Source organism: Andrena cerasifolii, chromosome 3, assembly GCF_050908995.1.
Source record: "Andrena cerasifolii isolate SP2316 chromosome 3, iyAndCera1_principal, whole genome shotgun sequence".
NCBI lineage: Eukaryota > Metazoa > Arthropoda > Insecta > Hymenoptera > Andrenidae > Andrena > Andrena cerasifolii.
In genome coordinates, this window is record NC_135120.1 from 14,310,158 (window position 1) to 14,330,074 (window position 19,917).

General features: G+C 48.1%; 2 protein-coding genes across 2 annotated transcripts in view; one reads left to right on the forward strand and one right to left on the reverse strand.

Annotated features, from left to right (window-relative positions):
• The window catches only part of LOC143367484 (zwei Ig domain protein zig-8), a 302,413-nt gene that overhangs the window by 150,896 nt on the left and 131,600 nt on the right, over positions 1-19,917 (forward strand). The gene's annotated exons all lie outside the window — the stretch shown is intronic.
• LOC143366704 (uncharacterized) lies at positions 9,655-12,523 on the reverse strand. Its single transcript, XM_076807975.1, has one exon. The coding sequence runs from the start codon at positions 12,387-12,389 to the stop codon at positions 11,175-11,177; it is 1,215 nt and encodes a 404-aa protein (XP_076664090.1). The 5' UTR covers positions 12,390-12,523; the 3' UTR covers positions 9,655-11,174.

Here is a 19,917-nt window from a genome sequence, read left to right on the forward strand (position 1 = left end):
TCATTAACGCGTCAGCCCATACGCTTCGATGCATAAACTTTTATGTCATTCCGATAATTTAAACAATTATTTCCAGGGATTTTGCTGACTTCTAATAACGAATTTGAACTTAGATTTTCAAAATTCACGGAAAAAAAATCAAGAAATAGAAATGTCTGTGTAGTAGGTGCGTTTTTAAAATATCGTCCACAATGTTGAATTGGCCATTTGATTTTTTTTTCGTGAATTTTGAAAATTTAAGTTCAAATTTGTTGTTAGCAGTCAGCAAAACCCCTGGAAATAATTGTTTAAATATTACATCGAAGCGTATGGGCTGACGCGTTAATGAATTTTCACTTCTTTCACCTCTCATATCTCAGAAACTAATTGTCACCTGAACTTGAAAATTTATCGGGATTGCTGTCTCATCATAAGCTATCATTTGGCACAAAATTCAGTTCCAAAATCGTGGGACCAAAAAGGGGCTAGAAAAGGTCTCATTTTGGGGTCACTCTTTGCAAATGCGCGACTCCCCCATGTTACTCTAGAAACAATGAAATAAGGAGTGCAGGTTCGAGAGAAATAAACACCCTTGGCGTGATTAAAAAAAAATTTCCACTGCCCCTTTCGTTGCCGTTCCCTGGCGGTGAAAGGGAAACGAATAATGAGCCGTAGAAGCGAATAATGGCCAGTGGAAATACCATTCCATTGTACCGACGTTAATTCCGGGAAAGAAAAATACCACTTCTTCGCGTTTAAGGCGCAGAACAGTATGAAAAACCGGTGACCATTTCCCATCCCTTGAGGCTACGATTTCCTAGACTTGATTCAATTGTTGGTAACGACGTTTTAAGGCTCGCTCAAAGTGCTCCGTAACGAATGCAGCTATTTGAGCGGCCCTTGAATATTAAGTCAATGCGATGTAAATTAGCGCAAGGAGGAAAGCTCGCCGTATTTCTCTGGCCCTTTAATCTCTGCTCCTTCAAGTTCTCGAAAAATCAACAGTTATCGCAACTCGTTTGGGATCCTGATAAGACGTTGTTGAAATCTTCCATAGATCTTTCGAAAGTTTACAAGCTTGGAAAGTTATACAGACCTCGCGCTGACTTGCTGAACTTTTGCGACGCGATAAATATATTAATCATAAAATAACTTCTTCATCCCTGAAAGAATTTATTTACCCCGGCTAAATAAATTTCAACTACAAGTATCCCCGTTACAATCTCCGTAATACAATACTCTTCTGAAGTAATACCCGCTTCCCGCTGGATCGTCCTATGTCGTAGAGACGATTTTTCGCGTCGCGTCGGCCGGGATCGGACAACGCATCTCTCCGAGAAGTTAACATCGATAACGCACAATAATACGAAGCCGTACGCAAAGCTGGCGTCGTCTGCGTGTAGGACGTCGAAAGGGCTGTAACCAGATATAGGCTAATCTCGTTCTACGTAGGCTTCCCCCACAACCTATAGCCTCTTCACCTGCCGCGCTTTTCGACGAGGGTCTCCGCTTGCAGTTTAAAGAAATTAAGCGGACAGAATAATGGATGTAAGCCAACCGATGTAAGCTTTCGCGCCGGGGGGGGGGCGAGAGACACGTGGGTTCGCGATGAAGACATCTGATGCAGCTGGAGGGTGGACTGGTGACTGACAATGACTAGGCCTAGAAGTGGAACGGGGCTAAGCACGGTCAGCGAGGATTGCAGCGTTTCTTACGAGAGAAGAAAAATTCTGGAGGCAGGAAGCGACGGTGTGGGTGGACGTAGAGAGACAGAACACTGCTGACGTATTCTCACTTTTACTTGGCTACTTGCAACGGAATTGTAAAATACGCTCTCGTTGTGTGTTTGCATGGAAACTCGCAGCCATGGCGGCAAGAGGAGGCAAGAGTAGGTAAAGGGAGAAGAGAAGTTCTACCCCTGTTACTCCTCTTCTTCATTTGTACCCTCGTTCAGTGTCCTCCTTTCCTCCCCACGCCTTTCTACGCTTCTGTCTTTCGATCTTGTTCACCGCCCTCTCCATTTCTTTTTCGCCTCTCTTTTTCCCCCCCAACCCCGTTGCACGCGGCTCCTCTTCGTCGCGAAATCTTTTTCGCGCGGCTCGCAAACCTGTCGAAGCGTCGCAGCCCCCGTTTTTCGCCGCTCGGAACACCGCAGCCGTGAACCGACCGCGTGTACGTGTAAGCCGCGACCTCAAAAGAGGCCGGGAAACTTGTCGACTCGCGACCACACGTCGTCGGCTATCGATCCTTGGACGCCACTTTGTGGCGAGTGTGTCTCGCGACGAGAGAAACGAACGACCGCCTCTGCTGCTCGCCCCCACGTATCGGCCCATTGGATCGTATCGACTGACCGGGCATTTGCGGGGACATGCTTCTGGGCAAATATTGCTGTCGTAAAATACACTGGACAAAAGCGAGGCGATTCGCGGTCGCCGGTGTCCTATGTAGCCACCGAATGGAATAGAAACGAAATTTCACACGTTCCAGCAGCCAAGTGACGTGTATGCTTCTGCTCCAGGATCGCTCGAACGAATACATAGGGTACTCGGCGTCGCCGTTGCAGCGAGAACGATCGACCGATCGATCGGTCGACCGTTCGTCGACTTAAACGATTACTTAATCGCTCCACTGACCACTGGTTCGTTTAATGCCCGCGATCTCTTTGGATCAGCGGGGCTGATTAATCGAAAACCTCGTTGATTTATACTCGCGAAATCCGGAAATCCGTGGGAGGACAGCGTGGCGATTTACGAGCCACGGATAATTATACTGATGGAAAAGAAGAGAGGGACGTGAATGGGAACGAAAGCAAGGAAAAGTGGATTCGGGGGGTTGGTTGGAGAATATTTGTCGCGGGATGGTGTTTGTTTCGCGGGAAGGGTGAACGGCGGAAAAGGGACCAATGGCTACATCGGTTCGGCTGATAGAAATGTAAATTCCCGCCGCGCAGCCATCGAGGGGAATCGAAAGGCTCTACACGGATACAAGGGATTTAACGGAGCCAATTACACGTGTGACGATCAACACGCTGTTATAACGGCGTGATTAGGAGGATATGGTGAGCGCGTCGGCCTCCTATCGACAGCCAATCGCGAGGAATATCGGAGTTCAATAATGCCGTGGCCTTTGCTGCTGGTTAATCTAATAAAGAAAAAGAGTCCGTTGCACTGTTTTATCGAGAAAACAGTGCGGCGTGACTGGGGGCATCGGGATTATTACGTAGATGTGACTTCCAGACGTCTGAGCGGTCAGTTTGCCAGTCACGCTTTCGCTCTAACAAGGAGAGTATTTCAGGTGTCCGCCTCCGATCATTTTGATTTTTGGATATGTTATAGAGGACCGAAAAATAAGAAATACGTGTTTTTTTATTTTTCCCCGTTTTCATATTTGGCGGGTGAAAACTGCGTTCAAAGTTGGGGTTGAAAAATCATTTTTGTGGAATATCTCGAGAACTATTAGAAATAGGGAAATAGTGTCAATGGACGAATTTTGTGCCTTTGAATGCGAAATATGACTGACTCGCCAGATTTTCAAAAAGTCCATTTGTTTAAATAATACATAAAAAATTGTTATTTTTTGTTAATAATTCTTGTAAATCTTCATCTATTTTCATGGAAATTAATTTTCTTACAAATTAATAAATATAATTATTATTGAAGTTTACTTATAGTAAGGTGTCCTCCGACAGGGAAATGCAGTTCTCAAGTTATCTAGAAATAAAATTCTAAACAAAACATATCTAATATGCATATTATTTCTTTTTGTATACTAGATATTACTTCTAGCGTGAACAAAATTGCCATTTCGAGTACGAGGTGTCTGTAGCGCTACGTTCTAATGCAAGCGGCGCACTGCGTTATTTTTCGATCCTCTATAACATATCCAAAAATCAAAATGATCGGAGGCAGACACCTAAAATACTCTCCTTGTAAGTTACTTAGGGAATGAAGCTCCTTTATTTGGTTTCTGCGTCAGTCGTCTTCGAAAAGAGACATGTTTTCGGGGCATATATCTGCGGAGGGTGATGCGTGCAATGTCTCAATCTTTCTTGAGAACTATGCAAAGCGTGTCTCAACAGAAACTCCTGCATATGTCAGATACACTGTTTATGCTAAATTATACAGACGCGCAAACATTGTCGACGTTTACTGTAGATACGTAGTCTCTGTGTCTAAACTCATCGTTGCGTTCCAGCGTGTAATTTCCGTTTATCGTAGCAGAACGGAAAGGCGCGGGAGCCCTGTTACTGTTAACATTCGAGTCGCGGGGGTGTGCCATGGGGTGCGCATGGACCAACTCGACAAACGCAATTCGCCTGGCACGTTGAAAATCGCTTTCCCGTAATCCCCGATCGAAGCCGAACGCGAAGACGCCGCGCTTTTAGAGCTTTCGGTCGGAAATGAAACGCGATCGAGCAAGAAAACGCGGGCGTTTCTTGTTCGCGATAAGAGCCCGACGGCGCCTTAGAAAACAGAGCGATAACAGTGTGCTACATGTGTGAACGGTGTCAAGCAATCACTTAGCTCCTCGCGAATCGTGATTCTGTTCGCGCATAGTACCAATGCAAAGTATCTTAACAGCGACAGCATTGTTAGAGCGCCAAGAGTGCGCGGCTAAATGCGTGTCATCTCTTTCGAAGAATACTCTAAAAGTCCACCGCCGCGCAAGCAGTTGCGTTCATTCCTGGCTAGCTTTCAGCGCATCGTGCCATCTTTAATTTCCACTCTTCAACATTTTCGAACCGCTCACAGACACGGTTTAAGACCGCGGCGAATCCGCAGCAGCGCACTGCAATCCCCCCTGGCAAATAAAAGAGAGAGAGAGAGAGGAGTGGAGGATAATGGAATTCTACATTCGCCGCGGAAAATATCTGGACGCGTCTGACTCGCGTGACGCGTAAAAGTACGCGCTGGAATCTCGCCAGTTTGAACAATTGGCGCGTAAATATACGCTCGGGTCGGTTAAACGGTTAATTTAACGGGAGGCCTCTCCGCGAATTAGCGGCGATCTATGGGGCGCGGGGTCGAAGGAGCTTTTGCGCGCTTTCCCAGCGGTGATCGACCGCGAGGATCTTGACCTACGACGTTCACGGCGCGGCGTATCGCGATTCCGCTCGCGGGATTTTGGAATAAATTGACCAACGTGGCCGTTGGCGGTTGTTTATTTTCGAAATTAAATTGAATTGGCCCATAACTTGCCGGTCTATTAGCCCCGGGGACGGGGCTAGTTTGCTCGTAAATCTCCGGAGTATCGGCGTCGGTGGTGGCGTGCACCCTCGCGCACACGCGTGCACATTCGGCGGGAGTAAAAGAGGAGAACGAGAGCCATGGGTGAAAGGGAGAAAGAGCAGAGGGGGCTATAGAGCGCGAGGAAGGTGAACGAGAGGCTAGGTGGGGGTCGGGCTTGCCACCGAGGGTGTGGGGATTCGATTCGCCCCCGACAATGCGTCCGGAAGCTCCCAGGAAATACATGGGCGTGGTGCCGAGATAAATGTACTCTTGCATTTGCATAGTTACCTCTCGTCCTCGGCCTCCATATCCTCCCGGTGTTCGCTCCTTTTCAGATTCTATATCCGCGCGTGGCCGACCCCTCGCCATGCTGCCCGCTTTCCTCCCGAATCCTCGGGAACTGAACCTCTGCTACCAGAAATCATCCGTCTGCTTCGTATTGTTGTCTTATTTATGTAACAAACGCGTTCTTAGCCCTTAGCTAGCTCCTAGATATTTGTAAGAATATTCGCGAGAGTCTCCATGCATACAGGGTGCAATGGGTACTCGGATAAAGGAACACGGGTCAAAGCACCGTAGAATTGTTCACGCAGGAGTTTCGCCCTTTGTAGACCGGTGGCTTCGAGTGCAGCTGGTACAATGGATCAGGAAATGGCCATGTGAAACTCGAACAACGTCGTAACGAACCCTGCTGTTCAGGTGAAAGACAATAACATACAACGACGGACCGGAAGACCGCCCGCAAACGCGCACCGGAGGCAAATCGTGTTCCGGATGTCCCGCGGGACGCCGCGCCGTTTCCCGCGATTCGCTGGCAAATGGTATTATTTATCGCGGTGTCGTTGGCGATCGACGCCAGCGAGTTTCCAAGTTTCCGAGAGGATCGACGGGGACTGCGGCGTCGGCGGTGGTCGGGGTTATTAGAGATTCATAGGGAGCATGGAATCCATTCTCGTATACCCTGGAGTCGCGAGCATATTTTGGCAGCGGACCGGCTTTCTTGCACGGGGCGGGACTTTACGTTATGTCGATAAATCCCCTACCCGAGACTGCATCTGTTTATGTCCTCTGGAGCGTTAATCTTTTGCCAGGGGCGCGTGCCCGGAGTCTTCTCACGAATAACTCGCGTTCTTACCGTTTCCCCCGGAGCTCGCTGGAACCAGAATAATACTCCGGTATGGGAGGTTTCTTTGGTAGCATCTATGTAAACGATTCTAGATCAGAGTGGTAAAAAAACGATGCATGCGCATCGCCGTGGTATCATAAAATGTTCCATCCTTGCTTCTTTTGATATACGATGTAAGAGGATGGGCTCTGAAATCTGCAGCAACGCAGGTAGCGCTCCTTCACCTCCATATCTTCGATCTTTATCAAAGGTTCCTTTAGCACCTTTGAAACCTTTAATAATCTTGTAACAGGCTAACAAAGCGTGACTTTGCTTTATCTTCATCGGGCTGGAAAGCGCTGAGTGGTACATACACCGAAGTTGAAGACATGCAGGTTCCAGAGGTCCTCGAATATTGGCCACGACGTTTAGAGTCATCGATCAATCCTGTTTACACCCACCGCAGGTTTTTAGAATGTGTTTTGAACCCCCTCGATGTCAGGTGACCTCTTAACAGCGCGTGTAAATCAAACGCCGCGAATATCGTCCTGAGACCTGGCTAGAGCTTTCCCCGGAGACAAATGCGCGCAGCCGGTGAACCGCGATAGAAAACTCGCGGGACACTCCTTTTCTGGATACGCGCCTGGATGGATTTATTTATCCGATCGTGCTACGCCTTTCATTATCAGAATGAATCGACAGCCGGTGAGCCCGAGGCTTTTCTGACCCGGTTACTACGTACAAGTACCTACATAGTCACCCGCCACTGTGGCCGCGTCGACGACACTCGTGTCGATGAATACTTTAGCTAGTTGAAACTGAAGATACGGCTCCGAAGTGCGGTTACTAGCATAAATTCGAGGGATACGCAAGTATCGGTCCGGGAAGCGAGGATATAGAACTGGATAGCGCAACCTCTTCCATTGATTTCCTTTCAAATAAACAGGATACCGAATTAGTTCATATGCAGCCCCGTGTCGCGCTCTGTAATCCAAGAATAGTGTAATCGAGCTACCTGGCTCTTTACTCGATTACCAGGCGAAATTCAAATCCCTCATCACTCTGCTCTACCCTCCTGCGTTATTAAATATCCTCATCGATCCAGCCGAATCGCACTAAATCTGATTCTCCACCCTCGGACGATCAGCAATCTCGAAATCTCATTAGCGAATTCTTAATTTCGCTTGAAACTTAGACACCCCCGGGGAAGATCGAGTGGCTGTTTAAGCGGGGACGCTTTATTCCTACGGCAGCGGAGGGCCCTTGGACCCGCGTCCTGGGCTATTAGAAATCTCCGGCGAGGATGGGATCCTCGGTTCGACCTCGTAACTGGTGGAGTCCGATTAAAGTGTCCCTGCACGTCTCGGATTGCGCGCTCGTTTTAGTCGATTTAAGTACGCCGAGGCGCTTCTTCCCGTCCGCTTCTGACCCCTACCTGTTCGCCGAGGGTCGTTCCGTCTCGATAATCGTTAAGCCCCGTGTCAAGCATTCGAAAAGTTGAACCGCAGCCGCGTGCAGAACTGCATCCCGCGATCTTAACGGGCGAAGTTGCGTCGAGGGCGATGCCTAGTCGAAGGACGAGCTAGATCGCGACCACTGCGTCGCTCGCGTGATCATAAACGATCTGTTCGCAGTCTCTGAATGCCTCGATGAAACATATTTCCTCTATCAGCTTGTTTACTTGCTACAGGGTTCGTTGCAGTGAAATTGTTTTCGCGCGATGCAACTGTCATTGCACCTGCTTCAGGATCTGTGTTCTCTCCTCTTTTTTAATGGGCGTTGGATAAGACCATGCCTATAGAGATTTCTCAACAGAAGTAGAAACTGTAGGAAGCTGAATAGGAACAAACTACTTAGTTTGGTGTAGCGTTTTGATTCGCCGCGACACTTTCACGTGATACCAGAACGAAATTGAAAGGTATCCACGGTTAGTTCAGCTTGTTAATCGTGGAAATGTTTTGTAATTTCGGGACTGATTAAACAGACTGTAAGTGTTCGGCCTGCGTCGATATTCTGTTCAATTTTGACGATTTGTCTCGTGACACTTTTTATCATTGTGCGATCGTTCACTGGATTGTGTTACGGGCTATCGAAGCGATGAATGTAAACGTTAAAATGATAGTTAATATAAATGTAGCATTGTTAGACAGCCACCGTGGCATCTTTTTAAATATGTATTTGCAGACACGAGATAGAAGCATCGAGATAGGTATTTTTTGACATATTTTCGCGTTTGTACAAACGACATGTGTCGATAAAAGTCATCTCAGAGGGACACCACGTTTGCGCGGTGCCAGTCGATCGACAGCGATTCCTCAAATCGTGTAATCGAGATTTCCGATAGTCCACGTTCTAATGCCGTAGAAATTCCTGCTGCTCCTACATTCTATATTATGTCATAATTGTATTTCGTCATTGTGTCGAGGGAATCTATAGAGACATCAATCGTTTCCACTGCAACGCAATTTCGCAACAGAGAACTATTTACCAGGGATTGGAGCACGCTGATTTACCGTAATCTGTATAATGGAACGGTTCGCGAAAGCAAAAAATGATGTATCACGCTGAAAAACAATTAGCGCTCGTGTTTATTGTTTGCAAATACTCGTGGAAGCTACTTGTTCAATTATCAATGTAAATAGAAGCCGTGCTGTTATTACCTTTTAACAGTTAAAATTTCGGTAACGTTTATGGGATGATTTGCACGAATCAAATGACTTCCGTGCGAGCGAAATAAAATGAAATGTGAGTTAAGCGAATATAATGAACGTTCGTTTAATGCTGGAAGCTTATATCACGGAGGAAGGTAAACATTCCATAGATCTTGCGTTATGTAAAGTATTGGAATATGTACTCATCGCGGCGACTATAGAGAATTTCATTCCATAGTGCAAATATCGTTTCATTAAAAACAACCGGGAAATTTTATTACTGCACACAGTGTCTGCAATTGCGTGTGCGAATACTGCGCACACGCGATCAGCAGAGTCCGAGTTGAAGATTAATTAATAGCCACTTGAATACTCTTCCATCTAGTCACTAGTGGCTAATAACCTACGCCTACACTCGATGCTGCGAAAGAATTACATAATAAGGAATCGACGATTTGTAAAGGCCTGCGCGTTCTCCATTTTAAATTTAATCAGGATAAAATGAGGCATTGAGAGTAACAATGAACTAACCTACATTGAAAAAATATTTTTTCCATTATATATTATTAGTACAGCCTATTCGAATTCGTTATTGCTGCTAACTCAATTTCGCAAAGAATATGGGTCAGTCCGTTTTTGTCCTGAATGCCTCAAATTAGAGGGGCAGAAAGTCAAGCGTAAAAACGCGAAATGTAGGTGAAACAAACTCATCTTTATTTCGATTCGAATCTTGCAAACGTACAAAGATATTCGTCCAAACTAATGAGTCATTAGCTTAAATTTCAACCTAATTCGAGTCAGTTCGTTATTAATCGTTTCGAGCGAAGGGAGCATCGACGTACACAATAAAACTCTGTGGGTACATAAAATGATGATAAAATTATGATAAAATTAAGTTCGCGACCCCGGTGTTTACGCAAATGAATCTAATGCATTTAGCAGGCCTGGAATTCCAATTACATATGCACTTCAGCGTGCGCATCCACGCCACTTTTAATCATAAAAATCGAATGAAACGCTCCGCGCCCGCATAGCCGTCCGCCTCTCAGTTTCGCCGCAGCTCGCGTTTCTCTTCGCGATCGTTACGCGTCGAATGCAATTCTCTTCCTGTGGGTTGCGTGTGCCCGAGAATATTTCCAGTAAGTCGCTGCCTCTCCCCCCTGGTTTTCCTTCTTTTTTCGTACTCGAAGACGAGCGCGCGCGCACCACACTAGCGAAATTTAACGGGCTTAAAATTCAGGTTAGAGCGTAAGTGAATTTCCCGGGAGACGTTGCTGCCAGTCTGCGGAAATATATGGAAATGACAAAGTTTTCCCGTGCTCGCGCGCGCCCGCGCGGCAGCGAGTACCTCTATTTGAAAGGCAGATCCGTACTTGCATAGGCGAAAGAATAATTTCGCACATCGTCCCGGCGCCCCGTGCCAGCGAGCTTTATTTTGTGGGATCTATATGGGGTCGCGTCGTACGTATGCACCCTTCCAAACAGCCTTTTACCCGCGTTGTTACACGCGTTCCCCTCGCGTCGCCACACGCACACACACACCACGCACCCTTCGAAAACGGGCCCATTCCCGCCCCAACAAATTCCCTGATAGCGCTTTATTACCGCGACACAAATGCCGCGTCGCGAACATGTGCACGGGGAAATGGCAGCGCTGTCTAATCGCTGGATATCGACACTTTTCCAGGCCTATCTCGCGTGGTCGGAAAATATAAATAATAGCCGCGTTTGATCTTCGTTTTAAATAGGTACTAATTCGTAGTCACTAGAAACAACGCGACGCGCTGCTGCTACCGATGGAACAATGATTCTTCGTTACAAACGAGTCGAAATTGTAGAACACTTTTTTTCTAATTTCGAGCGCAGCATCATTGATTATACTTAGTGTGCACTCCGCGTAGATATCGCAGCGAATGTTCGTGGCGCGTTGCGTTATACGTTAAAGGCAACCCAACGCACTGTAGCATACTAATGAGAGATCTACTTAGTCTAGTGATTGATGAGCCGTCGACGCGTTCTCCTCGTTCACGCATGCGATGTTCAATCAACTTATGCATTTCTTAAGAAGCAATCGTATCCTCAGTCGAGCCATAAATTACGCTCCTATAATACTTGTTAATTCGTTTCCGAAACGTGGGTGTGCTTTGAAGAGTCCACGATTCCCGAAAGTACGAAGTTCTTTGCGAAATCACCACGACTGGAGACATTTACTTAAACAATATCATCCAAGCATCCGAAATCCTTGAGCTTCAGTAACATATTCCCGAGGATCTCCGAAATCTCATCGCCGCCTACTTCGTAGATTAATTTCGACTGTTCTTCTATATCCAGGGCTACCATGTCCTCGGTGGTCATCTCACATTTGCCCATCAGCATGGCCAGGAAGAACGAGGCGATTACGTACCCGAAAATACCTTTCCTTTTGTAATCCTCGTGCACGGCCTCGTACGAGAACCTTTCACAATCCTCTATACCGTTCTCCGCAAGGCACTGTTTTAAAGAGTCATGATACACTTTCAACGCATTCTCAATCATGTCCTTGTCGAGCTCCTCCGCGCAGTGCAGGCTCAGGAACGTGGCCAGGTCGATGACAGGCGACCCGTACCTTATCAGGGCGAAGTCGATGAGCATCACCTTCAGCTGGCCGTCTTCCCGCTTGAAGAAGGTGTTGTTCAACGTGAAGTCACCGTGGCACAGCGTGGCGAGAGGCTCTTCAGGCTTCACGATCTCCAGTGCCACCGTTTGATAACCGCTTTCGAATTTACTCCTCAGCTTGTCGTAGAACTCCCCGCCGTGGCCGTGCTCGCGTAGATAATCCACCGCCCTATTCATCGACGTGTTTATAACCATTTTTATGATAATCTCTGGGTTGTCTTCGAAACGGGTCTCCTGTATGCTCCGGACGAAGTCGAAGAACTCGTCTCTGTTGCGCTCTTTCATGACGTAGCCTTTCGCGTGAAACCGCGCGATCTCTCGAATGGCGGCCACCGTGTACTCCAAAGGGGCACGGTACTTCCATTGGCACAGTTTGAATCCCTGCTGGCCGATGTTGCGCAGGACCAGCACCGACTCTGTCGGCGGTTTCTCGTCCGCGTAGATACACTGCGGCAGGTCGTCGTGGCCCAGGGCGTACCTCCTGTAAAACAGTATCTCGTTGTGGAACTGTGCGTCCGAGTTCATCATCTCTCTCATGGTGGGTTGCGACGGCGGCCTCTTCACCACCACGCTGGCTGTTCTCTTTTTACTCGTGTCTCCGTTGCTAGCGTTCGCGGTGATGTTTACGAAGAACATGCTCGAGATGAAGAAGGACTCGTCTGGCTCGGCCAGTTCGTAGCGTACATCGTTGAAGTCCTTCCCGAGATTCTCGCCTACTTTACTCATCAAAGAGTTCAGCCAGGAGGAATTGTGACCCGCGTCTTCGCACATGCCGATGGTACCTACTAAAGTTTGTCGCGCGAATCCAGATCGAGCGGATCGAGTAGATTCACTCCTGCCAAGCGACTGTGCCACTTGCGGCCAAGTGTGTCAGCTGGAGACTGCCTATGTTGCTGCGATCACGACAACATTGGACTGTACCAGAAAGATACGAGCTGGAGAGTGGGAGGCGTTAGCTCGTGATATGTCGAATCATTGCCGCTGAACGGCCTAAACACTCGCACACAACGTCGCGATAGTTAGGTAAACACCGAACACCGGTAATTTTAAGATTCCTGCGGTACAACGCGTTATTTATCTGTGACCGCGAATGGATGTACTGTCTGTCGAGTTGCTTAGTCATTATCATTACCGTGAATTACGCAAGTGAAGCGACGATCTGCCGAGATTGCTCGCATCTTTTTTCTTTTTTTTATGTAATGCTCCTGTTTAAGCGTGTCCTTGAAACTGGGTAACGTGATCGCGTTACAAAGCTACGAAAGAGATGTCTTTAATTGCCAATGATGACTCGAGACAAATGCGAGCGCGGTGTTCGAGGGGAACGGAGGCACTCTGCCACAGTTGATTCAGATGTATCCTTTTTGTTAAACACCCGAATTAACCGATTCGTTCTTCGATTCATCATTCTGTTTGACACTGTTCCGCCATTCCGCAGCGGTGTGCACGGGCCATAATGGAGTGATACGTAATTACGTGCGCTTCAATCTCGCTTCCCGCCTGACGTATAAAGAACGATTCAATAACAGTGGAGGGAAGGAGGGATTAAACGTGCACATGACGCCGGAGAAATAGTTTCATGGACACGCGGTAATTGATCTCTAGGTATATCAAACTTTGTTTCCTCTTCGTTCCGGGATATATCATTTCTCACTATCAACTTTAGTAATTCTCATCCGTGGCAAGTGTTCGAGTTCCAAGGAATTCGCTTTCGCTTTACACACCAAACGCATATTAACAGCTGTTCCACTCTGTTTTCGTCCGTGTCCTAGCCTGCTTACCTCTTCCCTCGTGTTTGAAGTCAGTATTATTGTCAGTCTACATTACGTAACTGTTATTACCCGTGTACTTTTACCGTCTTACAGCCCGTGTATTGCTTCGAATCCTTAAGACAAACGTGAAGAGACTGTACCCGTGTGTTTTAAAGACTTCTCAAACTTGCTTCGAAGCCACTACCTACCCGTGTGAATTTCTTCAAAACAGTATTCATACTTTGCGGTGTACGATTTTCCGTTCCAGAGCAATAAAAGTAAGTCGTTGATGTATGATAAAATGTGTTTGCTCAGCGTGGTTAACCAGGACTCCGTTTGCGAAAGATAATTGATTCTGGGAATGGTTGAAGCACTCGTGCATGCTAACTACTTGCACTAGCGTCCACAATATTTCTATTCACGACGGAAGCCTACATCCCGCTCTCGAGTGTGACTAATGAATCTTGGTTAGCGTTCAAGCTAGCTCTCGTGTACTCGTCGCCCGCAATTTTATCTCTTGCCACGGCTGCTCGCGCCTCTGGCTGTTTTTCTTTTTCGAAATTCGCTCCTCCAGAGGCGCGATGATGTCGACAAAAAGGAGACCTCGAGAGGAATTTCCCCGAACAATAGCGGGGTACCATGGGAGAAGAAACGGGCCGCGAGGGGGGGCGGGTCGAGGGGCCGAAAGGGGACGGGCTCGAGGAGGCGGAAGCCACGATCCAGAAAGGCAAGCAGCGCGAAATCGTCTTCTTGGCTCGCGAGACGAAATTAACTGAATTGGCTGCGCACGAGTGGACCCTCGTGACGTACGAGGCAGAATGAAAGCGGGGGGATGCGATGGGAAACGGCCTCGAGTGGAGACGTTTAAGGAGCAGGCCGCGAAACAACCACCCCCTGCTATATAAATTCCACCCTTCCCCCTCGGACAATATATGCAAATAACACGGTCATCCTTTTCGACCCGCCGAATCACGACCAGCGAGGAGCTTCGAAGCGGAAACCGCGTGCTGGGCAACCGGCGGGCGCTTCTTCCTTGAACTTGCCGCGATCTTCGACACAAGTGGCCGATCATTTGTGAGTAACATAGGTGAAAGAGGATTAAAACATTCCACGGTATTCTTTCCAGGAAAGTAACCCCTAGCCACAGCGTTACTCTTTAAGTGAATGCGTAGAAGATCGGATCGATAATGGCATCGAAGGAGCTCAGCGGAGCTGACCGTTTCCGAGAAGCCAGTAATTCCTCTAGCTTCCAAAGAACAACATCGAGTTTTCCTGTTTGTGCGAGGAGGAAACTGAGGGAGAGGGCGCTTCGCACAAAGAACTTCAGAATTCTTATTCTCTTGTTTGCTCGCGTGGTGGCATTCGAGGAAGGGATTCCGTGAGGAGGAAAGGAGCAGAGGGCTGCTCATCCCGCGGACGAGGAAAATACTTCTCCTGATTCCTCGGCTCGGGACGTAGGTTTTGCATAATCGCGGTTGACGTTGCTTTTTTAAGTGGTTCCGCGGCCACTCGACCTGCGACGTAACCCGACGCCGCGCCACGTTGTACCCTAACACGATGGAAATGCAAATTCGATCGGTATCGGGCTTGAAACACTCCCGCAAACCCTTGAATGAAATTTATAAAATTTTGGAGAAACCCGGCAGGCGGCCGTCTACCCGCTGGGGGCTTATGAATTTTACATCAAACACCGCGGAACCGTGCTTTGTGGAGGAATTTGATATTCAAATAAATTATCCCCCCATTCCCTCCGCGTGTGTTCAACGGCGGGTGCTCCCATGGCTGATGCTGATTTTCGAAATCTTGCCGAGACTACGTAGACATCCTGGCCAATGGATGTGTGTCGAAAGAGTCTCGTGTGTTTTAAGAAAATTGATCCTTCGTCCTGGTTGATAATGCGAACTTCATATTACGTCGGCGTATTTATTCGAAGACTCCACACCCTATCGTGTTTTAGCCAAATTGATTAGTTCCCTTTGCTTACATTTAAATGAAACATTCCGGCAAGTTGTATCCGTGGAAGTTGGTTGGCGGTTTTTTGGGGATGTAATTGGGTGAGTTCCATCGGGGACAATTTCTACGTGACACGTTATCCGTAGGTGTCTGGTATTTCCTGTCGAAAATTCCGCGAGACGTTGAAGCGGTCGGCGTTAAGAAGAAGCAGCCCAGTACTTGGGTACAAACCGAGGAAGATTAAATTTCCATTGCAAATTTCATTCGATACGGCCCTTCAGCGGCGTGACGATTCACCTCATCTGGAACGGCTGCCTTTCATTTATGCAGCGGATGGAGGAACGCGTCGGCGGCCTCGACGCGGAAAGTAATACGCGTCAAACGTCTTATCGAGCTTCCTTGAAGAGTGGCCTGTAATTAAGCCATTGAGTAGATTCTTGGCTCGCGAGCTATAACGAAGCGTCAAAGAACTAGTTGGACTAAGTCATATACTCTAAAAAGAGTATAAAATATGTATTTTACGCAGGATGAGTCACAGGTCGATGTGCAATGATTTGTTTCAGATGATCACGGGTATTAAGTGCCTGCGGATGTTAAGAAGCCCCCGCAAACTGAACTACTGTCTTGAAATACAAGAAAAACTTTGTAAAATTTAATATTAGCTGTTGGAAAATAGTTAGCCGTCGATAGCCAGCGTAAAGTCGAGCAGAACTTCCTGCGCTCCTCTTCCGATAAAGATTCCCCTCATTCTCGATAATCTTCCCTTAGCAAGACAAAAATAAAGCTCCTTCGCTTCTTGACTCTCTGCGTTAAAACGAAAACCATAGCGATAGCATTTGGTGAGCAAACAATCGATAAATATTCCGTTCTGCCTATTCTTCTCTTTATCGTACGCAAGGTATTAATCGCAAGGCAAATTCCAGATATTTATTCGAAGCGTGATGCGATCTGGTATTCTCTCGAAACACGGATCAGAATAAAGAGCTTAATTAATTGCACCGTTTAATTCCATGCGATCGCAGCGTTACATTCATTCGCCTAGCGATCTCGCTTCGTTCCAAGGGGGAAGCCATTATTTTCTTTTAATTAAAGAAAAACGATCGCAGGTTTTTTGCCGATTTTTCTTACGATAGAGTGTGACCTGGCCATCCAGTGAAATTAGTCGCCATAACGGTCTAGTTCCCTGGGAAACGAACGATAACGAGAAGCCCCGTTACCGATTAGCGTTACCTGCGCGGAGCACGGCACTCATTAAGGTAACGAGCACCCTAAAACACTTCTTGATACGATTTGGGCCGTGGCAGATCCAGGTTATTGGAACCTCAGCGTCGTGTCTGCTCGTCACCTTCGCGCAGCCTCTGTTCAAACTTCCCTGCTGTTCGCGCAATTATTCATTACTCGCCAGACGGCGGGCAAATATCCAAAGCGAAGTATTTAAACAAGTCTGATAACTCGAGATGCAATACATCATTTTTGCTTTCGAATAACGTCCGCTTATATAATATTTACAATGTACTTACAGTTGCGATCTCTGCTTCTGCAAGGTGTAGAATCCAGCACATCAAATGGCTCGCGGTGGCTGGTGAGTTTCGTAATTAAATCCACCGCAGGTATCCCTTTGAACGAACTTCCAAGCTCCCCCTTGGAAACAAAAGAAGCTTTATTCTCCTTTCGCGAAACAGTGATTCGGTGGCTCTTAGAAAACACGTTATTCCTTAACAAACTCGCGGTCGTGATTTCAGCCACGACTCGATAAACAAACGAGCCCATGCTCGGTTTCCCTCCTCGTCGTTGTTACCCGCCCGCAAGTCCGAGAACTGCAACTTTCCCGCGCGAAATCGAGAACCACCCCTCGAATTGGAAGGCGCAGCGGTGGAGCTCGGTCGCAAATAGTCTGCCGCCGCTCTTCGAGTCCTGAAAATCAAAGGGCCGACGGGGGTAGCAGGCCGGGAGAAGATAAATACACGGACGGAGTCGGAGTCATAAATAACGCCATTCGGTGCTGGTGCTCCCGGCACCTTTCGCCGAATCAATACGAGTATTTCTATATCCGAACTGGCAGGATATCGCGCGAGCTCTCGTAATTCTAGATTCGCGGGTGTAGAGACGGTCGTTCCGTCGCGTCGACGTGGGTTACGAAATCGGACGGGAGAGGTGTAAACGGTTCGGCAAGGGAGCGCGTGGAGGCCGCCGCCGTCTCGAGACCGTTCCAGGCATATTGTACGGGGAATTGTAGTAAAAAGTTTACGATCGCACCCGTCGATTCACCTACCGGCTCCGATAGGACGTCGTGGAAACCGATGAACGGAGGTTCCGCTAGAGAGCCGGATAAGGATGCAACCGCCAGATAGGAGGAGAATGTAAAATGGCCAGTCGATGAATCCCCGTGGCGGAGGATCGAGCGAAGAAAGCCGTGCCCCATTGAACGGCGCGTCTGGCCCCCTCGATAAATAAGCCGGACCATGGGCCATCATATTTCTTTGTCGCGTTGCGGTGTCAGCCGGCTATCTGGCGCCGCGATATTTACGATTCCCCGGAAGATTTATCATTCAATTGATTTTCCGCGCGTCCCTTTGGATTAATTCTCGCGTCCGCGACAGGACGAGTTCATCGTTGCTACGTTCCACTTGCCAGTGGTTGTGTCTAGTCACTTTTGTTCGAGGGTTAGCGTGAAATAAAGAAGCAGCTGTACTGCGATCGTAAATAGAGCAGGTTTCCTACGAAACACCGCGCCACAGACATTCGATCCAAGAAGAGATGTATTTAATTACGATAACGAGATTGGGTACGTCAGGCGATAGCATACGCTTGATTCCTCCGGGTTAATCGATGCCTCGTTAGCGTGCCTCTCAATCTCAGACTCGCCACTAATCGAGGGTGGAATCTTCTCTTGGGTAGTCGCCTTGTAACGTAACCTCTGCGATCGGAATTGCATTGCGTCGGGGACTCCTAATGCTTGGGCCAATTTACTTATCGGAGATTGGGCTGGATTCGAACTCCTCTTTTCCGGCGTGGCCCTTCGGGGACCGTGGTTCTGCGCGCCTTGGGAGGCTGCAGCCACAGGGCGGATAGTTTCGTCGGGGGCTGAGGGCGCTGTTGAAGGGACCGGTGGTGCAGCTATCTCGGCTATCTAGAAGACGTTTAAGCAAAAGTTGTGAATTTGAATTTTAAAGCAGCCACCCGCCGCTCGCGTAGCCCAGCTTCCTGCTCTTTCTTCGACGAGCGCGGTGCACCGTGGGGTTAGATTGAAAGATCTTCCTGCGCCGCCTCCTCTTCCGCCCTTGGACCACAGCGGCGTTCCGCGCGCGCCACTGTTTCCCCCGGTCGCGAATGTTTTACGAGCTGGCTTCGACCCGCGGGCCGTAAAATCTGGAAATTTAAGAGAGTATCTTCTCGCCTGGCTCACTGATACGGGAGAGACGGTGGAAGAAAAGGCGAGGGCGTCGAAATTTCGCCCTCCTGCGGGCCGGGGTCGCGCGAAGCGGTGACAAGCATTTTCGAGCTGCTCCATACGCGTCGCAATGAAAGCGGGGGAGCATTTTAATCTTTCCTTTCATCGGCTCTAGATTTGATAAGTGTATATGTTAGATAGGTGGATGTGTAAACAGACGGTGAACACGCCGAAGAGGAATAATAAAGCTATGGACATCAAAGACTAATAAAATTGAAAGAAAGAAAGGTGGAAGGCGGAAAGTATGCGAGCACTGCACAGCGACGTTCAGGGTAAATTGGAGATCCTCCGAACGCCGCTGACACGCACGGTTCGCGGCTCGTGTGCTGCGAGAACGATATTAACCTCGTTGAGTGTAATGAACCGTTGAGGGAGATAAACGCAGTACAAGTACCCCGATTAAACTCCTATTTCGAAAACGCTGACAGCCCCCTGGGAGCTAATCGATTTCCCCCTAGCTCCTGCGCCGATCAGACGCGTTTACATGTGATAGGCATATTCAGAACAGCCAGGAAAAGATACCGGGGGGCTAGAGATCCGATTTCGTAAATGTACTTTGTGCCTTTGCGAATGGGAAAAGCCAGGAGAAAATGAGTTTCTCGTTCGGCGCTGGCCGTGCCGCGAGGTAGCACACTATGCAGTCCTGGTTCCTTGGGAATTCGAGATGCTGGTCTATTTGCCGCGTTTTCGCGAGTGTTTTGTCAGCTTGTTCGCTCGTGAAATCGCGATGGCAGCTTCCACTGTTCACTGGACCGTTTCCTCCATTCAAAGAGAGCCGATCTTGAAGGTTGTCGTTTGAACCTGAAAGAAAACAAAGTAGCGTTCTCCTAGGCTCTGAGCCACTGAATCTGACTAATATTTTCCTAAAATCTTGCTCTGTGTTATCACTCCCAGCACTACCCCTAGCGACGCTCTGTTTGCGGAAATTCCCTTTGCCCGCCCTCCATCTTCGAATTATAATTCCGCCGCTTCGTGTCGACGCGTGCCAAAGGAAACGTCGCCAGGTAGAATTGAACGGGAGTCGAGAGTTTCATGGAGAGCAGGCTGGGGAAGCCGTTCGAGGGATGGAGAATGGTTACCTATCAATGGAGAACTCTCAATAGACCTGACTCATAATTAAATTAATCCACGTCGGCCTACGCGAAAG